At 42.2% G+C, this 18,378-nt stretch overlaps 1 protein-coding gene across 3 annotated transcripts in view; it reads left to right on the forward strand.

Annotated features, from left to right (window-relative positions):
• The window catches only part of LOC143299090 (ribose-phosphate pyrophosphokinase 2-like), a 79,977-nt gene that overhangs the window by 40,244 nt on the left and 21,355 nt on the right, over window positions 1-18,378 (forward strand). The window contains exon 7 of one of the 3 annotated variants that reach the window (XM_076612217.1): window positions 7,795-13,374. The exons of the other annotated variants lie outside the window; for them this stretch is intronic. Coding sequence (XP_076468332.1) covers window positions 7,795-7,887 — 93 coding nt within the window. The 3' untranslated portion in view covers window positions 7,888-13,374. Of the gene's footprint in view, window positions 1-7,794; window positions 13,375-18,378 lie in introns of those variants that run through there. 3 annotated transcript variants of the gene reach the window in all.

Below are 18,378 nucleotides of genomic sequence, written 5' to 3' on the forward strand. Positions count from 1 at the left end.
ATATGTGAAGGAATAAAGACCGGATGTGAAGGAATAAAGACAGGATGTGTGAAGGCATAAAGACATGATGTGAAGGAATAAAGACATGATGTGTGAAGGAATAAAGACGTGATATGTGAAGGAATAAAGACAGGATGTGTGAAGGAATAAAGACATGATGTGTGAAGGAATAAAGACGTGATGTGAAGGAATAAAGACAGGATGTGTGAAGGAATAAAGAGGTGATGTGTGAAGGAATAAAGACAGGATGTGTGAAGGAATAAAGACGTGATGTGTGAAGGAATAAAGACAGGATGTGTGAAGGAATAAAGACGTGATGTGAAGGAATAAAGACAGGATGTGTGAAGGAATAAAGACGTGATGTGAAGGAATAAAGACAGGATGTGTGAAGGAATAAAGAGGTGATGTGTGAAGGAATAAAGACAGGATGTGTGAAGGAATAAAGACGTGATGTGTGAAGGAATAAAGACAGGATGTGTGAAGGAATAAAGAGGTGATGTGTGAAGGAATAAAGACAGGATGTGTGAAGGAATAAAGAGGTGATGTGTGAAGGAATAAAGACAGGATGTGTGAAGGAATAAAGACAGGATGTGTGAAGGAATAAAGACGTGATGTGTGAAGGAAGGAATAAAGACGTGATGTGTGAAGGAATAAAGACAGGATGTGTGAAGGAATAAAGACATGATGTGTGAAGGAATAAAGACAGGATGTGTGAAGGAATAAAGAGGTGATTTGAAAGAACAAAGACATGATGTATGAAGGAACAAAGATGTGACTGTGCATGAAGGAATAAAGACTTGATGTGAAGGAATATAAAGGGACTGTCCAGGAAGGGTGCTATTCAGCGTGTGATGACTGCACAGATATGTGGCTTCATTACACTGACTGCCTGGCACTGGCAAGATGATCATAGCCTGCTCCTCTTACAATGTTTTGTCTTGTGCATGCTTTGTCACTGTGTCCATGGTCCATACAGTAAATCAGTACCAAATAGGTGTCTGCAAACAGCTCAGACCAAATACACACTTGGTGCTAGGTGGTTTTGGTTTTTTAATCATTTTCAGGCAGTGTCTGTAGTTGTTCAGTCTGGAATAAACAGTGCATGTGTTTATATTTTGCACCTTGTTGATTTTGAATAAAATGTTTTGCTGTGGTACCTTTGGCCGTTGCTTGAATAGAGTGAGTGGACTTTTTGTCTGTAACTGAGCGCATTAAGGATGGCGGCTTTGTTGTCAAGGACCCGCATTGCATGAAGAAGAGTGATTTGTGCTTTGATTTGATTGGCTGAATCCCAAGTTCCTCCTACTCACAGGTATGTGGTTGTTCCTAGGTGTTATTTCATTCTTTTCTCTTTTTGTTGTGTGCATTGTTTTCATGGTAGGTTTCCTAAAATGATTATCCAGGTTGTTCTTGTGCAGCTGAGATGCATTTTTTTGTTTGGCTATTGTTTTTTTGCTTTAAAAAAAGAAAGAAATTATGTTCTTTATTACACAATAATTTCATTTTGAAATAGGGATGATAACATTCAAGTTATATTTTGAGTTCATTTCACATATTACAAACGCCTTCCTGTCTAAGAATTGAAGTGCTCTGCAGTTCATATTACTGCAGTATATGTCATGAAATGTCCTTGATTAAATGAATATTGTCAAGGCAGGCAGCTTTGGAAAAAACGTTAAGGGGCACATACATTTTACTTGTTTGTGGGTGATGTGTGATCAATAAAGTTATGACCAAAGTGTCCATATATTTTTTGTGACCAGACCTTCCAAAACCTGTGCAATCCACAAAGAAATGATTTAGAAAATCAGACACAACATACTGTTTGATTCATCAGCTGGCTATGCACACTGCAGTGACTGATTGTATGGAATATAGGAATCAGCTTGACCTACCTGAGCAAGCCCCATGTCCACTCATTTACTGATTGTTAGTCATAGCTTCAGTTTTGTCGTCATTTAGCTTTAGTTTGTTGAATGTCATCCAGGAATGCAAGAATGCAATATTGCATTGACTGAATTGGACTATATGGCTGTGTTCAGCAGATTTCTGTTGTTTGGTATTGTCAGCAAAAGAGTGGTGAAGTGCAGAATGACCAGAAAGACTCAAAGAGAAGCAGTGTACAGAATGAACAGAACAGGGCTTAGGACAGAGCCTTGTGGCACACTGTAGAAGATCAGAGTTGGATTTAAGGTGTTAACTGAGACATTATGTTGTAGCTGGGCAGGCATGAAGAAAACCAGTTTAGAACTGTTGAACGAATCCAAACTACATGTTCAAGCCTGGAAAGTAGTGTACTATGGTCTGTTAGGTGGAATGCAGCCAACTGGTCGATCAAGGTCAGCACAGTTTGCCTTCATCAACAGATCGTAACAGATCATTAAACACTTTCAACAAAGCAGTTTCAGTGCTGTGAGCAGATATGTATGCTGAATGGAAATAAGATAAAACTAAAAGATTGTTTGATGCCAAATGGTCTAAAAGTTGGGAGAGAACAGTATTTTTCAACTTTATTTTCGATATATTTGGTCCTTCCGTTGTCCTTTGTCCAGCCTCTGTTGACCAACATGCAGTAACACAAAATGTGATATACAGTACTGTTCAGCATGTAGTAACACATGTCACATCCAGGACTGTTCAGCATGCAGTAACACATGTCACATCCAGGACTGTACAGCATGCAGTAACACATCACATCACATCCAGGACTGTTCAGCATGCAGTAACACATCACATCACATCCAGGACTGTTCAGAATGCAGTAACACATCACATCCAGGACTGTTCAGCATGCAGTAACACATCACATCCAGGACTGTTCAGCATGCAGTAACACATCACATCCAGGACTGTTCAGCATGCAGTAACACATCACATCACATCCAGGACTGTTCAGCATGCAATAACACATCACATCACATCCAGGACTGTTCAGCATGCAGTAACACATCACATCCAGGACTGTTCAGCATGCAGTAACACATCACATCACATCCAGGACTGTTCAGCATGCAGTAACACATCACATCCAGGACTGTTCAGCATGCAGTAACACATCACATCACATCCAGGACTGTTCAGCATGCAGTAACACATCACATCCAGGACTGTTCAGCATGCAATAACACATCACATCACATCCAGGACTGTTCAGCATGCTGTAACACATCACATCCAGGACTGTTCAGCATGCAATAACACATCACATCACATCCAGGACTGTTCAGCATGCTGTAACACATCACATCACATCCAGGACTGTTCAGCATGCAGTAACACATCACATCACATCCAGGACTGTTCAGCATGCTGTAACACATCACATCACATCCAGGACTGTTCAGCATGCAGTAACACATCACATCACATCCAGGACTGTTCAGCATGCTGTAACACTTGTCACATCCAGGACTGTGCAGCATGCAGTAACACATCACATCACATCCAGGACTGTTCAGCATGCAATAACGCATCACAGGTGTCAAGGTCATGGTGACATAGAAACGATGTCAATGTCATGGTGACATAGAAAGGGTTTTGAGATCATGGTGACATTGGAGGGGTGTCTGGTGACATAGGAGGGGTGTCGAGGTCATGGTGATTTAGGACGGGTGTTGAGGTCATGGTGACATGAAGGGTGTCAAGGTCATGGTGGCATTGGAGGGTGTTGTTGTCTTGGTGACTGTCTCTGAACACCATTCTGCAAACACTGTTGGCCCGTCAGATTGCCTGTCAGTGATGTGATGTGGTAAGATCTGTGGTATGATAAATGAATACTGGTGTGGTCAGGTTTCTGTAGTGTGATGTGGTAAGATCTTTGGTATGATGAATGAATACTGCTGTGGTCAGGTTTCTGTAGTGTGATGTGGTAAGATCTTTGGTATGATGAATGAATACTGCTGTGGTCAGGTTTCAGTAGTGTGATGTGGTAAGATCTTTGGTATGATGAATACTGCTGTGGTCAGGTTTCTGTAGTGTGATGTGGTAAGATCTTTGGTATGATGAATGAATACTGCTGTGGTTAGGTTTCTGTAGTGTGATGTGGTAAGATCTTTGGTATGATGAATGAATACTGCTGTGGTCAGGTTTCTGTAGTGTGATGTGGTAAGATCTTTGGTATGATGAATGAATACTGCTGTGGTCAGGTTTCAGTAGTGTGATGTGGTAAGATCTTTGGTATGATGAATGAATACTGCTGTGGTCAGGTTTCAGTAGTGTGATGTGGTAAGATCTTTGGTATGATGAATGAATACTGCTGTGGTCAGGTTTCTGTAGTGTGATGTGGTAAGATCTTAGGTATGATGAATGAATACTGCTGTGGTCAGGTTTCTGTAGTGTGATGTGGTAAGATCTTTGGTATGATGAATACTGCTGTGGTCAGGTTTCTGTAGTGTGATGTGGTAAGATCTTTGGTATGATGAATGAATACTGCTGTGGTCAGGTTTCTGTAGTGTGATGTGGTAAGATCTTTGGTATGATGAATGAATACTGCTGTGGTCAGGTTTCTGTAGTGTGATGTGGTAAGATCTTTGGTATGATGAATACTGCTGTGGTCAGGTTTCTGTAGTGTGATGTGGTAAGATCTTTGGTATGATGAATACTGCTGTGGTCAGGTTTCTGTAGTGTGATGTGGTAAGATCTTTGGTATGATGAATGAATACTGCTGTGGTCAGGTTTCTGTAGTGTGGTAGTGTGTATTGAAATGAAGACATGATGTGTCTTGGACTCCAGGGCCTGTTCCATAACACTGACCTCTTTTTTCTGTGTTGTGATGGAAGCACATGAGGGTATGATGATGTGGTTTGTGCCTTGTTAGAGGGAAAGAAAGGAGCAAATAGGTCGCTCCGGCCAGTAGAACCACATCATAATTCAGTGTCATGCATTTTGAAACTTTGTTGGTGTTTTTTGTTAAGCGATATGTAGAAACTGACAACCCTGAAAGAGTGTCAATTTCCTGTAGGTTGTTATGTGTGAATTGTTACTTGTTGCTTGAACCACACATGATCATTGGCTAATGCAGGAAAGCATGTTAGCTTGTGTGTCTCAGTGTATCCACATGTCCTTTTCTCTGTGTCTCAGTGTATCCACATGTCCTTTTCTCTGTGTCTCAGTGTATCCACATGTCCTTTTCTCTGTGTTTCAGTGTATAGACATGTCTTTTTCTCTGTGTCTCAGTGTATCCACATGTCCTTTTCTCTGTGTCTCAGTGTATCCACATGTCCTTTTCTCTGTGTCTCAGTGTATCCACATGTCCTTTTCTCTGTGTTTCAGTGTATCCACATGTCCTTTTCTCTGTGTTTCAGTGTATAGACATGTCTTTTTCTCTGTGTTAATGTGTATCCACATGTCTTTTTCCATGTGTGTTTCAGTGTATAGACATGTCTTTTTCTCTGTGTGTTTCAGTGTATTGATGTGTCTTTTTCTCCGTGTCTCATTGTATCCACATGCCCTTTTCTCTGTGTCTCAGTGTATAGACATGTCCTTTTCTCTGTTTCAGTGTATCCATATGTCCTTTTCACTGTGTTTCAATGTATTCACATGTCCTTTTCTCTGCATTTCAGTGTATAGACATGTCCATTTCTGTGAGTTTCTGTAAACATGTCCTTTTTCTGTGTCGGTGTATAGACATGTCCTTTTCTCTGTGTTTCAGTATATCAACATGTTCTTTTTATGTCTTTCATTGTATAGACATGTCCTTTTCTCTGTGTTTCAGTGTATCAACATGTCTATTTCTGTGCGTTTCAGTGTATAGAAATGTCCATTTCTCTGTGTTTCAGTGTATCCACATGTCCTTTTCTGTGCATTTCAGTGTATAGACATGTCCTTTTCCCTGTGTTTCAGTGTATCCACATGTCCTTTTATGTGTGATTTAATGTATAGATGTGTCCATTTCTGTGCCTTTCAGTGTATAGACATGTCCATTTCTGTGAGTTTTTGTAGTCAGCATGTCTTTTTTTCTGTTTCAGTGTATAGACATGTCCTTTTTTCTTTGTGCCAATGTAGTCAACATGTCCTTTTTCTGTGTCAGTGTATAGATATGTCCTTTTCTCTGTGTTTCAGTGTATCGACATGTCCTTTTTTATGTATTTCAGTGTATAGACATATCATTTTCCCAGTGTTTCAGTGTATAGACATCATTTTCCCTGTGTTTCAGTGTATAAACATGTCATTTTCCCTGTGTTTCAGTGTATAGACATGTCATTTTCCCTGTGTTTCAGTGTATAAACATATCATTTTCCCAGTGTTTCAGTGTATAGACATCATTTTCCCTGTGTTTCAGTGTATAAACATGTCATTTTCCCTGTGTTTCAGTGTATAGACATGTCATTTTCCCTGTGTTTCAGTGTATAGCCATCATTTTCCCTGTGTTTCAGTGTATAAACATATCATTTTCCCAGTGTTTCAGTGTATAGACATCATTTTCCCTGTGTTTCAGTGTATAGACATGTCATTTTCCCTGTGTTTCAGTGTATAGACATGTCATTTTCCCTGTGTTTCAGTGTATAAACATGTCATTTTCCCTGTGTTTCAGTGTATAAACATGTCATTTTCTCTGTGTGTTTCATTGTATAGACATGTCATTTTCCCTGTGTTTCAGTGTATAAACATGTCATTTTCCCTGTGTTTCAGTGTATAGACATGTCATTTTCCCTGTGTTTCAGTGTATAGGCATGCCATTTTCTCTGTGTGTTTCATTGTATAGACATGTCATTTTCCCTGTGTTTCAGTGTATAGACATGTCATTTTCCCTGTGTTTCAGTGTATAGACATGTCATTTTCCCTGTGTTTCAGTGTATAAACATGTCATTTTCCCAGTGTTTCAGTGTATAGACATGTCATTTTCTCTGTGTGTTTCATTGTATAGACATGTCATTTTCCCTGTGTTTCAGTGTATAAACATGTCATTTTCCCTGTGTTTCAGTGTATAGACATGTCATTTTCCCTGTGTTTCAGTGTATAGGCATGCCATTTTCTCTGTGTGTTTCATTGTATAGACATGTCATTTTCCCTGTGTTTCAGTGTATAGACATGTCATTTTCCCTGTGTTTCAGTGTATAAACATGTCATTTTCCCTGTGTTTCAGTGTATAGGCATGCCATTTTCTCTGTGTGTTTCATTGTATAGACATGTCATTTTCCCTGTGTTTCAGTGTATAGACATGTCATTTTCCCTGTGTTTCAGTGTATAAACATGTCATTTTCCCTGTGTTTCAGTGTATAGACATGTCATTTTCCCTGTGTTTCAGTGTATAGACATGTCATTTTCTCTGTGTGTTTCATTGTATAGACATGTCATTTTCCCTGTGTTTCATTGTATAGACATGTCATTTTCCCTGTGTTTCATTGTATAGACATGTCATTTTCCCTGTGTTTCATTGTATAAACATGTCATTTTCTCTGTGTGTTTCATTGTATAGACATGTCATTTTCTCTGTGTTTCAGTGTATAGACATGTCCTTTTCTCTGGGTGTTTCAGTGTATAGGCATGTCCTTTTCTCTGTTTCAGTGTATAGACATGTCCTTTTCTCTGGGTGTTTCAGTGTATAGACATGTCGTTTTCTCTGTGTTTCAGTGTATAGACATGCCATTTTTTCTGTGTGTTTCAGTGTATAGACATGCCATTTTTTCTGTGTGTTTCAGTGTATAGACATGCCATTTTTTCTGTGTGTCTAAGTGTATAGACATGCCATTTTGTGTATAGACATGCCATTTTCTCTGTGTGTTTCAGTGTATAGACATGTCATTTTCCCGGTGTTTCAGTGTATAGACATGCCATTTTTTCTGTGTGTTTCAGTGTATCGACGTGTCTATGATTTTAGCAGAGGCTGTGAGACGTACACACAATGGAGAATCGGTGTCTCTTCTGTTCCAACATGTCCCCATCTGAGTGCATCAACCTTTGGGCTGACTTGTGGATTTTTCTGCTTTTATTGTTACTGTCTACTGTTGTGTGAAGTCACGTCATAGCAATTAGCCTGATATATATTCTACATTTTTCTCTCTCTGTATGAATGTATGTATGGATGAGCATGTATACTTGTTTTTCCTTCTGTCTTGTTCACTGACACTGCTGGTCACAGTAGCAAGGGAGCGAATGCAGCAGCTAGAGTAGGGTTGTCTCCCTTGGGGCATCTGGTCTGCCATGGTTTTTGATTGGGCATGATTGTTGCATACAGGGTTGTGTACTGTCACCATTACTGTTCATTGTTTTCTTGGACATAATCACCTCACGCCAACCCAAATCCAGAGGCCTGAAGGAACTGGTGTTTGCTGACGACGAAAGCATCCTGGATGAAAAGAGAACGTTCACCTGCAAAGACACCCACACAGCCTGACCAGCAGCTGCAAACACTATGGAATGAAGATCAATGTAGGTAAGACAGAGGTCGTGTCAGTTGGGCGCACTTCTAAAAAGTTTGATATCACCATCAGTGGACAGCAGCTCAAACAAAGCGCAGTTTAAATAACCAGGGATCATCTTTGCTGTACAGCAGCTCAAACAAAGCACAGTTTAAATACCCAGGGAACATCTTTGCTGAGGATGGGAGGCTGGACACAGAGAGAGGCCAGAGGCCAGAAGGCAAACTCTGTCAGCTGTCAGTTAGCATCCCTCCTGAAGCAGCAAAGCATGCCTCACCATCCCTCCTGAAGCAGCAAAGCATGCCTCACCATCCCTCCTGAAGCAGCAAAGCATGCCTCAACCAGCCAGCCCTACCAGTCTACAACACCAGTGAACCAGCCAGCCCTACCAGTCTACAACACCAGTGAACCAGCCAGCCCTACCAGTCTACACCACCAGTGAACCAGCCAGCCCTACCAGTCTACAACACCAGAGCACGTGCTCAGGCTTCAGACCCAGAGGAAGATGATGTTGGCAGTGACTGACAGAGTTTGAGACATGGTCCTCAGTGACTGACAGAGTTTGAGACATGGTCCTCAGTGACTGACAGAGTTTGAGACATGGTCCACAGTGACTGACAGAGTTTGAGACATGGTCCTCAGTGACTGACAGAGTTTGAGACATGGTCCACAGTGACTGACAGAGTTTGAGACATGGTCCACAGTGACTGACAGAGTTTGAGACATGGTCCACAGTGACTGACAGAGTTTGAGACATGGTCCTCAGTGACTGACAGAGTTTGAGACATGGTCCACAGTGACTGACAGAGTTTGAGACATGGTCCACAGTGACTGACAGAGTTTGAGACATGGTCCTCAGTGACTGACAGAGTTTGAGACATGGTCCTCAGTGACTGACAGAGTTTGAGACATGGTCCACACCCACAGCATGGCGCTAATCCTGGCCTCCCATCTTGCTGTTGATCACCAACTTCATCTTCCCACAACACCTTCCACGTAGAAGTGGTTGCATAAAGGGGGGGGGGAAAAGAAAAAAAAAATGTTGCCTATGGGATGGTTTGTGTTGAGTTCCAAACTGAGGACAGGCTGGTTGTTTCAGCAGGTCAGTGTGCAGGGAAAAGAGATTTGAGTCAACAGGAAAATGCCTCTTTCTGTGTGAAGTGAATCAGGTGGTACTGCTATGTAGCTATTGAGTCAGCAGGAAAATGCCCCTTTCTGTGTGAAGTGAACCAGGTGGTACTTAGCTATTGAGTCAGCAGGAAAATGCCTCTTTCTGTGTGAAGTGAACCAGGTGGTACTGCTGTGTAGCTATTGAGTCAACAGGAAAATGCCCCTTTCTGTGTGAAGTGAACCAGGTGGTACTGCTGTGTAGCTATTGAGTCAACAGGAAAATGCCCCTTTCTGTGTGAAGTGAACCAGCTGGTACTGCTATGTAGCTATTGAGTCAGCAGGAAAATGCCTCTTTCTGTGTGAAGTGAACCAGGTGGTACTGCTATGTAGCTGTTGAGTCAGCAGGAAAATGCCTCTTTCTGTGTGAAGTGAACCAGGTGGTACTGCTATGTAGCTGTTGAGTCAGCAGGAAAATGCCTCTTTCTGTGTGAAGTGAACCAGGTGGTACTGCTATGTAGCTATTGAGTCAGCAGGAAAATGCCTCTTTCTGTGTGAAGTGAACCAGGTGGTACTGCTATGTAGCCACTTCAGCTTGTCTTCCAGCAGACTGTACTCACTGTTTGATGTTCACAGTAGTGTTTTTTCACTTTGTTCTGCTGTTTACCTCATATGATCATGGTCAGTTTAAAGATGTGTGATTCTGAGACTTAGAGGAGAGAGTACACTAAATACAACCCACTTTTTCTGTCCTACATTTTGAAGAGAAAGTGTCATTTTCTGGGTTTACATTGCAACTCAGTGCACCCAGAAACAGTCCAGTTTGCCATCTCTGCATGACCATTCAGATGGTAGCATTGTCACTCAAACTGAAAAAAAAGAAAAAGAAGTGAAAAGCATTCTGTTTCTGTCAAAGCTGTATCCATCTATAGTGTTTTTAGAACATGATCATGTATGTGGAATGACTGATAGTAGGTTTTGATTAGAAGGTTCCATACTTGGTTTATCATGTTTAAAAGAGATTGTTCACTGAATGTGAACAGATCATAATTGTTCATCTATTTACATTAGTTTATCATCTGTTTGTTGTGCTGGTTATAGCTTGGCTTTGGAATTTGTCAGTGTGAAAGGATTATCTTCACTCACTGATATATATATATATATATATATATATATATAAACATTTATGGATGTTACTCTTTTTTATGTGTGTAAGAAAAAACAGTGTAGGGATGTGTATGTCTGTGTGTGTGTGTGTGTGTGTGTGTGTGCGCATTATCAGTGGAATGAAAATGTTATTTTCATGACCAAATCAAAGCTCTTTGCTCAGATTGGTGGACTGATGAAAATTTGGATTGTGAGAAATGTTTTGGGCTTGCTTGTTGTGCAATGATTCTGTGATATGTTGCTTTCATCATGCCTTAAAAAGCAATGCAACGATTTGATTGTGAAAACCATACATGAATGCTTTCTGGTTTGGTCTGTATTTCAGTGCAGTTAATGTAACTGGACATAATTTAGTACAGTTTCTTTTTTGCTTTCTGTGCACCTATGTACGTATGACAGTCAGCTATGTCTGACTATGACTATCAGAACAGCAGTGAAGGCAACTGCCGTCCTGGCTTGATTATTGTAGAGAATGTTGTTCCCAAGTTAATCCCCAGTGACTTGGTCAAGAGTGGAATCCTGCCTCCTGGCTTGATTATTGTAGAGAATGTTGTTCCCAAGTTAATCCCCAGTGACTTGGTCAAGAGTGGAATCCTGCCTCCTGGCTTGATTATTGTAGAGAATGTTGTTCCCAAGTTAATCCCCAGTGACTTGGTCAAGAGTGGAATCCTGCCTCCTGGCTTGATTATTGTAGAGAATGTTGTTCCCAAGTTAATCCCTTGTGACTTGGTCAAGAGTGGAATCCTGCCTCCTGGCTTGATTATTGTAGAGAATGTTGTTCCCAAGTTAATCCCCAGTGACTTGGTCAAGAATGGAATCCTGCCTCCTGGCTTGATTATTGTAGAGAATGTTGTTCCCAAGTTAATCCCCAGTGACTTGGTCAAGAGTGGAATCCTGCCATGCTGGTTTGATTATTGTAGAGAATGTTGTTCCCAAGTTAATCCCCAGTGACTTGGTCAAGAGTGGAATCCTGCCTCCTGGCTTGATTATTGTAGAGAATGTTGTTCCCAAGTTAATCCCTTGTGACTTGGTCAAGAGTGGAATCCTGCCTCCTGGCTTGATTATTGTAGAGAATGTTGTTCCCAAGTTAATCCCTTGTGACTTGGTCAAGAGTGGAATCCTGCCTCCTGGCTTGATTATTGTAGAGAATGTTGTTCCCAAGTTAATCCCCAGTGACTTGGTCAAGAGTGGAATCCTGCCATGCTGGTTTGATTATTGTAGAGAATATTGTTCCCAAGTTAATCCCCAGTGACTTGGTCAAGAGTGGAATCCTGCCTCCTGGCTTGATTATTGTAGAGAATGTTGTTCCCAAGTTAATCCCTAGTGACTTGGTCAAGAGTGGAATCCTGCCTCCTGGTTTGAGTGAATTCTCATTGCAAGAGAGAAACCATTGATCCTGCAGCTTTTACTTTGCTGTTGGCTCCAATGTCCGCTTAGGTCAGTCTCTGATTTGAGCCAAGTGTTGAGCCGTAGTTTTCAGCTTATGTCAGTCTCTGATTTGAGCCAAGTGTTGAGCCATATTTTCCAGCTTATGTCAGTCTCTGATTTGAGCCAAGTGTTGAGCCGTAGTTTTCAGCTTATGTCAGTCTCTGATTTGAGCCAAGTGTTGAGCCGTAGTTTTCAGCTTATGTCAGTCTCTGATTTTAGCCAAGTGTTGAGCCGTATGTTTCAGCTTATGTCAGTCTCTGATTTGAGCCAAGTGTTGAGCCGTATGTTTCAGCTTATGTCAGTCTCTGATTTTAGCCAAGTGTTGAGCCGTATGTTTCAGCTTATGTCAGTCTCTGATTTTAGCCAAGTGTTGAGCCGTATGTTTCAGCTTATGTCAGTCTCTGATTTTAGCCAAGTGTTGAGCCGTATTTTTCTGTACATCAGTGCACTTTATGTAACTGAACCTAATTTAGTGGTTTTCTCTTTTTTTTCTTTTTTCCTTTTCCTGTGCCAGTGCAAGTTTATATCAGTTAATTGTGCGGACCTTTTCTCTTTTGCTTCCTTGTTAGATGTTCCATTGTTTTCTTGTTAGATGTACTGTTGTTTTCTTGTTAGATGTACCATTGCTTTCTTGTTAGATGTACCATTGCTTTCTTGTTAGATGTTCCATTGTTTTCTTGTTAGATGTTCCATTGTTTTCTTGTTAGATGTACTGTTGTTTTCTTGTTAGATGTACCATTGCTTTCTTGTTAGATGTACTGTTGTTTTCTTGTTAGATGTACTATTGTTTTCTTGTTAGATGTACCATTGCTTTCTTGTTAGATGTACTATTGTTTTCTTGTTAGATGTTCCATTGCTTTCTTGTTAGATGTACCATTGCTTTCTTGTTAGATGTACAATTGTTTTCTTGTTAGATGTACCATTGCTTTCTTGTTAGATGTACCATTGTTTTCCATATAGCTGCATAACATTTTTGGTAGTTTTGTGATGTGCAGTATGTATTTTTTATGAAGAAAATGAAGTACCATTGTATGTTACTGTGCTGTTTGTGAGTACTTCATAGCAATGCTGAGGACTTCAGACATAGGTGTTACTGTGCTGTTTGTGAGTACTGTGTGGCAATGCTGAGGACATCAGACATAGGTGTTACTGTGCTGTTTGTGAGTACTGTGTGGCAATGCTGAGGACTTCAGACATAGGTGTTACTGTGCTGTTTGTGAGTACTTCATAGCAATGCTGAGGACTTCAGACATAGGTGTTACTGTGCTGTTTGTGAGTACTGTGTGGGAGTGCTGAGGACAGACATAGGTGTTACTGTGCTGTTTGTGAGTACTTCATAGCAGTGCTGAGGACATCAGACATAGGTGTTACTGTGCTGTTTGTGAGTACTTCATAGCAATGCTGAGGACTTCAGACATAGGTGTTACTGTGCTGTTTGTGAGTACTGTGTGGGAGTGCTGAGGACAGACATAGGTGTTACTGTGCTGTTTGTGAGTACTTCATAGCAATGCTGAGGACTTCAGATATAGGTGTTAGTGTGCTGTTTGTGAGTACTGTGTGGCAATGCTGAGGACTTCAGACATAGGTATTACTGTGCTGTTTGTGAGTACTGTTTGGCAATGCTGAGGACTTCAGACATAGGTGTTAAACTGTGCTGTTTGTGAGTACTTCATAGCAATGCTGAGGACTTCAGACATAGGTGTTACTGTGCTGTTTGTGAGTACTTCATAGCAATGCTGAGGACTTCAGACATAGGTGTTAGTGTGCTGTTTGTGAGTACTGTGTGGGAGTGCTGAGGACAGACATAGGTGTTACTGTGCTGTTTGTGAGTACTTCATAGCAATGCTGAGGACTTCAGATATAGGTGTTACTGTGCTGTTTGTGAGTACTGTGTGGGAGTGCTGAGGACAGACATAGGTGTTACTGTGCTGTTTGTGAGTACTTCATAGCAATGCTGAGGACAGACATAGGTGTTACTGTGCTGTTTGTGAGTACTTCATAGCAATGCTGAGGACTTCAGATATAGGTGTTACTGTGCTGTTTGTGAGTACTTCATAGCAATGCTGAGGACAGACATAGGTGTTACTGTGCTGTTTGTGAGTACTTCATAGCAATGCTGAGGACTTCAGATATAGGTGTTAGTGTGCTGTTTGTGAGTACTGTTTGGCAATGCTGAGGACTTCAGACATAGGTGTTACTGTGCTGTTTGTGAGTACTGTTTGGCAATGCTGAGGACTTCAGACATAGGTGTTACTGTGCTGTTTGTGAGTACTTCATAGCAATGCTGAGGACTTCAGACATAGTTGTTACTGTGCTGTTTGTGAGTACTTCATAGCAATGCTGAGGACTTCAGACATAGGTGTTACTGTGCTGTTTGTGAGTACTTCATAGCAGTGCTGAGGACTTCAGACATAGGTGTTACTGTGCTGTTTGTGAGTACTTCATAGCAGTGCTGAGGACTTCAGACATAGGTGTTACTGTGCTGTTTGTGAGTACTTCATAGCAATGCTGAGGACTTCAGACATAGGTGTTACTGTGCTGTTTGTGAGTACTGTGTGGGAGTGCTGAGGACAGACATAGGTGTTAGTGTGCTGTTTGTGAGTACTTCATAGCAATGCTGAGGACTTCAGACATAGGTGTTACTGTGCTGTTTGTGAGTACTGTGTGGCAATGCTGAGGACTTCAGACATAGGTGTTACTGTGCTGTTTGTGAGTACTTCATAGCAATGCTGAGGACTTCAGACATAGGTGTTAGTGTGCTGTTTGTGAGTACTTCATAGCAATGCTGAGGACTTCAGACATAGGTGTTACTGTGCTGTTTGTGAGTACTGTGTGGCAATGCTGAGGACTTCAGACATAGGTGTTACTGTGCTGTTTGTGAGTACTGTGTGGCAATGCTGAGGACTTCAGACATAGGTGTTACTGTGCTGTTTGTGAGTACTGTGTGGCAATGCTGAGGACATCAGACATAGGTGTTACTGTGCTGTTTGTGAGTACTTCATAGCAATGCTGAGGACTTCAGACATAGGTGTTAGTGTGCTGTTTGTGAGTACTGTGTGGCAATGCTGAGGACTTCAGACATAGGTGTTACTGTGCTGTTTGTGAGTACTTCATAGCAATGCTGAGGACTTCAGACATAGGTGTTAGTGTGCTGTTTGTGAGTACTGTGTGGCAATGCTGAGGACTTCAGACATAGGTGTTACTGTGCTGTTTGTGAGTACTTCATAGCAATGCTGAGGACTTCAGACATAGGTGTTACTGTGCTGTTTGTGAGTACTTCATAGCAGTGCTGAGGACATCAGACATAGGTGTTACTGTGCTGTTTGTGAGTACTTCATAGCAATGCTGAGGACTTCAGACATAGGTGTTAGTGTGCTGTTTGTGAGTACTTCATAGCAATGCTGAGGACTTCAGACATAGGTGTTACTGTGCTGTTTGTGAGTACTTCATAGCAATGCTGAGGACATCAGACATAGGTGTTACTGTGCTGTTTGTGAGTACTTCATAGCAATGCTGAGGACTTCAGACATAGGTGTTACTGTGCTGTTTGTGAGTACTTCATAGCAATGCTGAGGACTTCAGACATAGGTGTTACTGTGCTGTTTGTGAGTACTGTGTGGCAATGCTGAGGACATCAGACATAGGTGTTACTGTGCTGTTTGTGAGTACTTCATAGCAATGCTGAGGACTTCAGACATAGGTGTTACTGTGCTGTTTGTGAGTACTGTGTGGCAATGCTGAGGACTTCAGACATAGGTGTTACTGTGCTGTTTGTGAGTACTTCATAGCAATGCTGAGGACTTCAGACATAGGTGTTACTGTGCTGTTTGTGAGTACTGTGTGGCAATGCTGAGGACTTCAGACATAGGTGTTACTGTGCTGTTTGTGAGTACTGTGTGGCAATGCTGAGGACATCAGACATAGGTGTTACTGTGCTGTTTGTGAGTACTTCATAGCAGTGCTGAGGACATCAGACATAGGTGTTACTGTGCTGTTTGTGAGTACTGTGTGGCAATGCTGAGGACATCAGACATAGGTGTTACTGTGCTGTTTGTGAGTACTGTGTGGCAATGCTGAGGACATCAGACATAGGTGTTACTGTGCTGTTTGTGAGTACTGTTTGGCAATGTGTGGCTCTGATGAAGGTGTGTTGTCCAGTGGTGTGTTCTGATGAAGGTGTGTTGTCCAGTGGTGTGTTCTGATGAAGGTGTGTTACCCAGTGGTGTGTTCTGATGAAGGTGTGTTGTCCAGTGATGGGTTCTGATGAAGGTGTGTTGTCCAGTGGTGGGTTCTGATGAAGGTGTGTTGTCCACCAGTGATGGGTTCTGATGAAGGTGTGTTGTCCAGTGGTGGGTTCTGATGAAGGTGTGTTACCCAGTGGTGTGTTCTGATGAAGGTGTGTTGTCCACCAGTGGTGGGTTCTGATGAAGGTGTGTTACCCAGTGGTGTGTTCTGATGAAGGTGTGTTGTCCACCAGTGGTGGGTTCTGATGAAGGTGTGTTGTCCACCAGTGATGGGTTCTGATGAAGGTGTGTTGTCCAGTGGTGGGTTCTGATGAAGGTGTGTTGTCCACCAGTGGTGGGTTCTGATGAAGGTGTGTTGTCCACCAGTGATGGGTTCTGATGAAGGTGTGTTGTCCACCAGTGGTGTGTTCTGATGAAGGTGTGTTACCCAGTGGTGTGTTCTGATGAAGGTGTGTTGTCCACCAGTGGTGGGTTCTGATGAAGGTGTGTTGTCCACCAGTGATGGGTTCTGATGAAGGTGTGTTGTCCAGTGGTGGGTTCTGATGAAGGTGTGTTGTCCACCAGTGGTGGGTTCTGATGAAGGTGTGTTGTCCACCAGTGATGGGTTCTGATGAAGGTGTGTTGTCCAGTGGTGGGTTCTGATGAAGGTGTGTTGTCCAGTGGTGGGTTCTGATGAAGGTGTGTTGTCCACCAGTGGTGGGTTCTGATGAAGGTGTGTTGTCCAGTGGTGTGTTCTGATGAAGGTGTGTTGTCCAGTGATGGGTTCTGATGAAGGTGTGTTGTCCAGTGGTGGGTTCTGATGAAGGTGTGTTGTCCACCAGTGGTGGGTTCTGATGAAGGTGTGTTGTCCACCAGTGATGGGTTCTGATGAAGGTGTGTTGTCCAGTGGTGGGTTCTGATGAAGGTGTGTTGTCCACCAGTGGTGGGTTCTGATGAAGGTGTGTTGTCCACCAGTGATGGGTTCTGATGAAGGTGTGTTGTCCAGTGGTGGGTTCTGATGAAGGTGTGTTGTCCACCAGTGGTGGGTTCTGATGAAGGTGTGTTGTCCAGTGGTGGGTTCTGATGAAGGTGTGCTGTCCACCAGTGGTGGGTTCTGATGAAGGTGTGTTGTCCACCAGTGGTGGGTTCTGATGAAGGTGTGTTGTCCACCAGTGGTGGGTTCTGATGAAGGTGTGTTGTCCTGTGGTGTGTTCTGATGAAGGTGTGTTGTCCACCAGTGGTGGGTTCTGATGAAGGTGTGTTGTCCACCAGTGGTGGGTTCTGATGAAGGTGTGTTACCCAGTGGTGGGTTCTGATGAAGGTGTGTTGTCCACCAGTGGTGGGTTCTGATGAAGGTGTGTTGTCCTGTGGTGTGTTCTGATGAAGGTGTGTTGTCCAGTGATGGGTTCTGTTGAAAGTGTGTTGTCCAGTGATGGGTTCTGATGAAGGTGTGTTGTCCAGTGATGGGTTCTGATGAAGGTGTGTTGTCCAGTGATGGGTTCTGATGAAGGTGTGTTGTCCTGCGGTGTGTTCTGATGAAGGTGTGTTGTCCAGTGGTGTGTTCTGATGAAGGTGTGTTGTCCACCAGTGGGGACTGTTGAGCTGACTGGGTTCGATTTCCCGTGGGATGCCAGGAGCCTTTCAGTAAAAATAGCATCCCTGCCTTTTGGAAATTGTGTACTAAAAGTTTCCTCTTTTCTACTGCTCTCTTTATTTCTGCCTTTTTCTTCCTTCACTGTTGTCTCCTTTTTCTGCCTTCCCCGTCCATTCGCCATTTCTTTTGGTCTTTCTTTTTTGAAAATAGAGCTCTTTTGCTGGGTATGTTGAATGTAATAACACAGAACAAAATATGTTCTTTATATCTTACATTGTTTTGATTTTTTATGTTTTGATTCTGCTTGATTTGCATTTTGTATTTTTGTACTGGTACATTACTACTATTGATATTCTAATGCACTGAAACCAGCATTCTTAGTGTACACATTTGTCTATCAGAAAGTGAAAACTGAAGCTAGTCTTCAAAATTTGAAACTGAATTTTTTCATCTTTGTCTGTTGTGATGATCCCAGGGTTAGCGTGGTCCATGGCTGACT

Source organism: Babylonia areolata, chromosome 24, assembly GCF_041734735.1.
Source record: "Babylonia areolata isolate BAREFJ2019XMU chromosome 24, ASM4173473v1, whole genome shotgun sequence".
NCBI lineage: Eukaryota > Metazoa > Mollusca > Gastropoda > Neogastropoda > Buccinidae > Babylonia > Babylonia areolata.